This window comes from Anomalospiza imberbis, chromosome 5, assembly GCF_031753505.1.
Source record: "Anomalospiza imberbis isolate Cuckoo-Finch-1a 21T00152 chromosome 5, ASM3175350v1, whole genome shotgun sequence".
Classification (NCBI taxonomy): Eukaryota; Metazoa; Chordata; class Aves; order Passeriformes; family Viduidae; genus Anomalospiza; species Anomalospiza imberbis.
Window position 1 is genome coordinate 62,890,580 of NC_089685.1, and position 6,592 is coordinate 62,897,171.

At 50.1% G+C, this 6,592-nt stretch overlaps 1 protein-coding gene across 1 annotated transcript; it reads right to left on the reverse strand.

The window, feature by feature from the left end:
• Positions 1-234: 234 nt before the first annotated feature.
• RRP7A (ribosomal RNA processing 7 homolog A) lies at positions 235-6,469 on the reverse strand. Its single transcript, XM_068191461.1, has 7 exons — positions 3,606-6,469; positions 3,205-3,347; positions 2,890-3,015; positions 2,498-2,621; positions 1,792-1,889; positions 1,185-1,383; positions 235-717 (listed from the first exon to the last, which is right to left on the reverse strand). Exons 1-7 carry the CDS (start codon positions 3,655-3,657, stop codon positions 632-634), a joined length of 828 nt encoding a protein of 275 aa, XP_068047562.1. The 5' UTR covers positions 3,658-6,469; the 3' UTR covers positions 235-631.
• Positions 6,470-6,592: the final 123 nt, after the last annotated feature.

Below are 6,592 nucleotides of genomic sequence, written 5' to 3' on the forward strand. Positions count from 1 at the left end.
GAGAGGGAATCAGCAAGAGAAGGGGTAGGGCTCTGTACCAAACCACTGACCTTTCCTTGTGACAACAAGTCGCAGTTAGGTTTTTCCTAAAGTCACTTCCCTCCTCATTCCTTCAATAAAATGTGCAAAGAAGCATCAGGTTACAAGCCATAATTTTTACCACCACCCCAGCACACAGGAAGCTGTTTCTTACAGGAGACTGGGGGGCGGGGGGAAGAGAGAAGCATTCCCATGTTCTGAAAACAGTAGCAGCAGTTTATTTACAGTTCTTCAGCCATTCCCTGCCCCTGCAGAGGCTGTGCTAGGTCAATCCCAGTTCTCACCAAGCTTTAGGAGGTGTGGTTTTGGGTGGTAGGGAGATACATGTTGTCACAGGATGTGCCTCAGCCCCTTGACCTGAGCACCCTGAGAAGTGGTGCCATGGGGCTGAATGACAGAAGAGCAGGAGGATACTGGTGCAAGTAAAGGGAACTCTCCTCCAGCAGCAGTTGCTGGGATCTCGCATTTCAGATCCAAGGGTAGAGGCAACCCAAAGCTGCCTCAACTCTTCAAAATCCTTTGGCAAATGGAGTCAGTAGGCATCTCTCCTACCCTCTCCAGCACAAGCACCTGAAGAACAGCTCAGTACAACCTAATATGGCCGAAACTTGCGCTGGGCTCGCATCAGTGCAATCCTCTGCTTGTCCTCCTCAAATTTCTTCCTCAACTGGGCAATGTCTAAAACACAGAGAAGAAGAACGGGTCACTCGAGAGCAGCAGATCTCCCTCTCCTGGGAGCTTCACTTCCACACACCAGAGGGGCTCAGTCCCAATAGCCACAAACACACACTTCCCAGAGCAGGTCCTTTTACACCTTAGCTGAGCGCCAAGCTGGGGCTCCAGCTGTTCATCTCCCGCTGTGCTGCAGCTCCCTCTTGGGGAGGAATTGGCTAGTTTCCCCTTTCAATCACTGCCTTTGTGCAGACTGAATAAGCACCTCTTGGAAAACTCACACCCTCCCACAAAATATTCTGGCAGCCCTTGCTAGGACACCTTGCTTGGTGGTGGCAAGAGGCCATTCAGATCCAGCCAGCCAGTTGCTTAGTGGCAGCTGGATGTAGCCTCCCCTGAAGGCAGAAGGATGCTCTTTGAGCCACAGTGTGAGAGACAAGACCCAGGCAGGGGTAGGAGACTTGCACACTCACGCTCTCTCTTGCTCTCGCGATGCTGCCAGGCATAGAAGTTGAGCAGTTCTTTGCGGGCCCTTTTCTGTTTCTCCTTCTCCAGCACGCGCAGGTTGGCAGCCTCTGTCCGGGGCAGGCCAGGCTTCCGGCCCTTCCGGGTCACCTTCACCCAGCCCTCCTCATCTGGAACACCCTCCTCCTCGGCTGCTTTGGCTTCTTCCTGTAAGGACAGGAGGGTGAGGCAGCCCAGTGCAGATGCACAACCTATGCACAGCTCCCCACAGCCCTCCCTTAAACACAGGCAAAGTTACAGCTCCTGCTTCCACACAAGATTTAAAGGAAGGCCTGGGATCAGGGCTGCAGGCATTCAACTCTCAGTCACAACATTGCTTGTCAGCCACAAACCAATTTATTTGTGGATATCTGTTGTAAGCTCTAAGGGAAGGGTCAGGTGTTGCAGACCAAGGCTGGGTCTGACTGCCCACCAGCAACTGGGAGTAAAAAACCTCTGCCGAACAGAGAGACCCTCAGCCCTTTCCACTATAGCTGGAGCACTGAGAAATCTCTCTTCTTTCCCTCTTCCCCAAGAAAACTGCTTAGTTGGGTTCCCTCCCTAGCCCGGCCTCACCTCTGCCATCTTTTTATCATAGTCTTGCATGTAGGAATCCACCTCAGCCTTCAGCTTCTTCGGATCCACGATGGAGGCCTCATAGCTGGCGATCCACTCTGGGACAGAGAGGGCACAAGTCAGCAGTAGCTGCTGTTAGAAGCAGGCTAGTGTGGTGCTTTTGGGCAGCTCTAGAGTGAGCCCTAGCATGGGGGAAGGACGTACTGATCCCATTTGTGTTCAGCTTCCCCCCTGCCACAGCTCAAAGTGACTTGGCTGAGAGCACAATCAATATGCCATGGGAAGAGTTTCAACTTGCCCAGGCAGAAGTGGGCTAGCCTTAAGCCTAAGGGGCACAACATTCAGGGCTGTGCTTCTGTCAAGCAATTATATGTGAAGTGCTGTCAATTTGACAGACATCTGGGGCCTGTTGCATGAGTCTGGTCTCCATTTTGAGGACAAGATGCAGATAGTATCTCTGAATCTATGCAATACTGAAAAAATGTCAGGAAAAAAGGACCCTTCCCCACTCTCCCATAGGGTCACCAGACCAGACCTAAACATCTGGTTCAGTAAGATTACCACTCTGCAAATAATAAAAGAACACAAAACACTGGACATCCCCGCAGCTTAGAGCAAATAGGACATGCAGGGTAGGATCCAGCAAACAATGCGTATAGTTCTTCCCCAGCATTAGCCCAGAGAGAGACTGCCAGAGCTGACATACTGCTAATGCCGGTTTTCACAGGGTGGCTTTCTGTTGATATTAGCAAGGGACCTTCCTGTGACAGAGCCTTGGCTGCCTGGACAGCTGCTGGTTTCCTGAACACCACGTATGCAACTTGAAATCCCTGGAAGAAAGAAAACACCCAGGTGAGTTAGATATGTAAGAGAAATTGGTAATGGAGCAATGAACTGCAATACAAATAACTTAAAATAAAAATCAAACCACAAGAGGCAGTAGGATAGCAAAAAAAAAAGACAGTGTAAACTTAAGTAATCATGTCACCCAATGCCCCATATGGTTTCCTATGCCTCGTGCTCTGAAGAGAATAATTCAGTATTTGCCATCTTTTCCCACTGAAGCATCAGTATTCCTCTCCCCCGCCCAAGCTTTACCTTTATAGTTTTGTGGTCAAAGAATTTGGACGCCAGTTTATCTTTTTTCTCTCCTGGCCCTGCCTTGTCACAGATGTCCACAGACTGCACATGCCCGCAGCGAGAGAACAGCCTAGTCAGAGAGTCCTTAACACGGAGAGTAAGAGAAAACACGCGCTACAGCAAAGCAGGAGCGATGCCTCCCTCCAACAGCCGGCAGAGCTCTCCGGGCGGCTCCCCGGCCCCAGCCCGGCCCTCTTGCCCGCAGCAGCCCCGAGGCACGCCGGCTCCCGGGCCCCCCAGCCCAGCCCTCGGCCCCCAGCCGCCCCCACTCACCGGGCCGCAGTACGGGGGCACGTTGAGGACGAAGAGGGTGCGGCGAGGCGGGTGCGCGGTGTCGGCCCCTTCCCGCACCTGGTGCTCCTTCACCAACAGGCAGTGGTGCGAGCGCTGCCGCTCCGCGAACTTCACCGCCAGAGCTGCGAGACACCCACCGCTCTGAGACGCCGCTGCCGCCCCGGCCCCGCTCCCCGCGCTGCCCCTCACCCGTATATCCCGGCGGCGCCGCTCCCGCTCCCCGCGCTGCCCCTCACCCGTATATCCCGGCGGCGCCGCTCCCGGTGCCCCGCGCTGCCCCTCACCCGTATATCCCGGCGGCGCCGCTCCCGCTGCCCCGCGCTGCCCCTCACCCGTATATCCCGGCGGCGCCGCTCCCGGTGCCCCGCGCTGCCCCTCACCCGTATATCCCGGCGGCGCCGCTCCCGCCGCACGCCCCGTGGCGGCCGCCATCTTCTCCGCGCGCGGCGGCGCGGGGGCCGCCGGGAGCTGTAGTTCCCCGGGCGCCGCGCGGCCCTGATAATGGCGGCGGCGGCGGCTGGACTCGCCGCAGCCCCGGGGTTGAGTTAGGTTTTTGTAAAAACAGTGTAAAACTCACGCACTGTCCTTAATCTGAGAGAGGCAAGTAAATCTTAAAGAGATGTAGAGACATGCAAATGCAATTGTTTTTAAAGACTCTTGTTAATTAAAAAAACTCAAAAAACCGTCACAGATGAATTTGTAATGGAAGACAGAACCATTTTAAAAATACTGAAGCAAGACTAATGTAGGAGGTGACAAAATATGACATGATATGGAGAACTGATCCAACAGAAAATCAAGTTAATGAGCATTATCAGAAGGTACATGCAAAAGCCATGAAAATATACCAAACTTACACACTGTGGCATCATTTCAGAAGCCCTCACACTTCTGGAACAAAAGAAACCCAAAACAAACAAAAGAAACACGATTACAAATTACCTACCACCTGTCCTGGCCAGACACTTAATTTAATATCTAAATTAATGCACATTAATTCAGAGTGCGGGCAATTAGTATTTCATATGCAAGTTCATAATTTCTACCAGCCCAGTAGGGAAAAAAAAAAAACAACAAAATAACACAAAAATATAATCATGTTGCATGAGGATAAATGTAGACAGAAGATGGCAGGTTCAAAATCATGATAAGCATGACAATTGCAGGATGTCCAGGAGAAACTGGAGAGCCAAGGTGAACTACCTGAAAGGGACTGGGAATAATCTGGTAAGAACTGGGAATAAACAGTTACTTTTTGTTTCAGTGCCCAACAGAAGAAGCCATGCAATGGTGCATTAAAGAGCTGACCAAGACCAGAACATCAATGTACACCAAGACACTGCTGTAAGACGAGGCATGGAGTGGTGTTTGGACACCCACATAATTCACCAACGTGTAAAAAATAAGAATATGCTGCCATAGATCACAGAGCTGTGGAACAGAGCAGATACTACTTCTTCCAAGGAAGTATGTCAATGCCATCATAAACTCTCAGATAACTTAAACGTAAGGCAGAGTTTAACAGTAAGTTAAAATGCATCTTGCTACTTGGCTTTTCAAAAGGACACAAATCTATTAATCTAAAAAGTCCTTGAGTCTCTCCATTCTTTCAGAAGAGGCAAGAGATGCACTCCCAACACGTTTCACACTTACAGCCTTCTGTCTAGCTGGTAATGAAAGTATCCCGCTTCACCTAGAACAGATACCCTGATCTCAGAGCTGTTTTTGCTATAAAATTGTTTTTTTAAATGACTAGACTGTCAGTAACAAAGGTTGCTTTTTTTTTTCTGTAAAAAGAGAATTGGAATTACATGGACATAAATGGCTTCAATTTAGTAGCAATAGTCAGCTGCTAATTTGTATGATCCAGACTAAAAGGCAGATGAGCAACAGCTCTCTCACCCCTAAGTTCCTCTTGCTCTTCATCACGTTATCAGTTTGGAAATGTCTACGTTCACTTCGAAAGCGCGACTGACTCAATGTTGGAACGCCACCACTTATCTTTAGTTGCTTCACAGCATCTACAAAGGCTTAGAATCCACTCTCTGTGTAACAAACGTTTATTCAGAAACAGGTAATACATTATCTTCTCCAACCCTTAATGTTTCCTCCCCCTCCCTCCTTTTTTTTTTTATTAAAACACAGGTATTTGGTGGGCAATCTAAAAAAAGGAGAACAATAGCTGTCTCAGGTCCCCTCCCCTACAAACATCTGATGTTCACATGAAGCACCCCACCAATCATGGTGTCACTGGCCTTCAAACCAAAGAGAGTACTCCAGAAAAAACAAGTCCTGCCAAGTTCTTATTACTTCCATGGCAAAAAGGGATACAGTGAGATTAAGGAATGGTCTGCACAAGCTAGATAGAAGAAAGAGTTCATACAGAACAAGAAAGCAAAAGAAACATGGGGTTGTCCAAGAAACGGAATCTGGACTTAGAGGAGCTACTCAGCAGAGCTGAAGAGAATGGATTAGGTTAGTCTCCCAGCTAGAAGGATCAAGTTCAAACCCCAACCCGATTCTGGAAGTTGCTCTCAGCTCTCCTCTCTTCCAATACAGTTTGACCAAACACAAACGAGTGGAGCTACTGGGACTTTCAACATCCAAGGCGCCCATGCGGTACAAGCCCTGGGAAGTACTGGAAGTGCCACCTAGTGGCCTGTCACACACCCGCGCTGGCCCACGCCACGTCCACGCCGCCCTGCACGGGACTTGACACTCCTCTCCCGCGCTCCTTACACAGCGCTAACTGCCCGCTGCTCCTAAACCTCTCCCTGAAGCCACACGCTGCAGCCACCATCCTCCAAATCCAGGCATGCCAGCAGCATAACTGCACAGCAGCCAAACAAATAGCATCTCTCAAAGAAACGAGTTCTCAGACACAAGACTTGGTGTGTATTAGGATCTGAAAAGGGTCCCAGGTCCTTCCTTTTTATAGGAGATTGGCTGAGTTAGAAGCCAAGAAAGAAACTCATGTCCATGCATCAGCAGGAGGAGGCAATATAATCTACTGTGAGTCAATCAACTGGGTTTCTTCTAGCTCTGAACACAACTGGTTCTTAATTTTTCAGTCCAGAAAGAGGAGAGCAACTGAGCCTGACCCTCCAGAGCAAATATAATCCTTGTACAAATGCCAGAACAACCCTCCAGCACTACTAGAGTTGAAACACCCTTGCTCAGAGCACGATGGCCCGTGCACTTGCGCATACGTCCCTTCTGCCTGATGTCTCCGTTGGCACACCGCGGGCAGCTCAGCTTCTCCCGCTTCTTCTCAATGTCCCAGCTGCTGAGCAGGAAAGTGTCCAACAGCCAGAAGGAAGAGTTATGCCACCAAATGCACACAAGTCCTTTCTGGATGGAGCCCAAC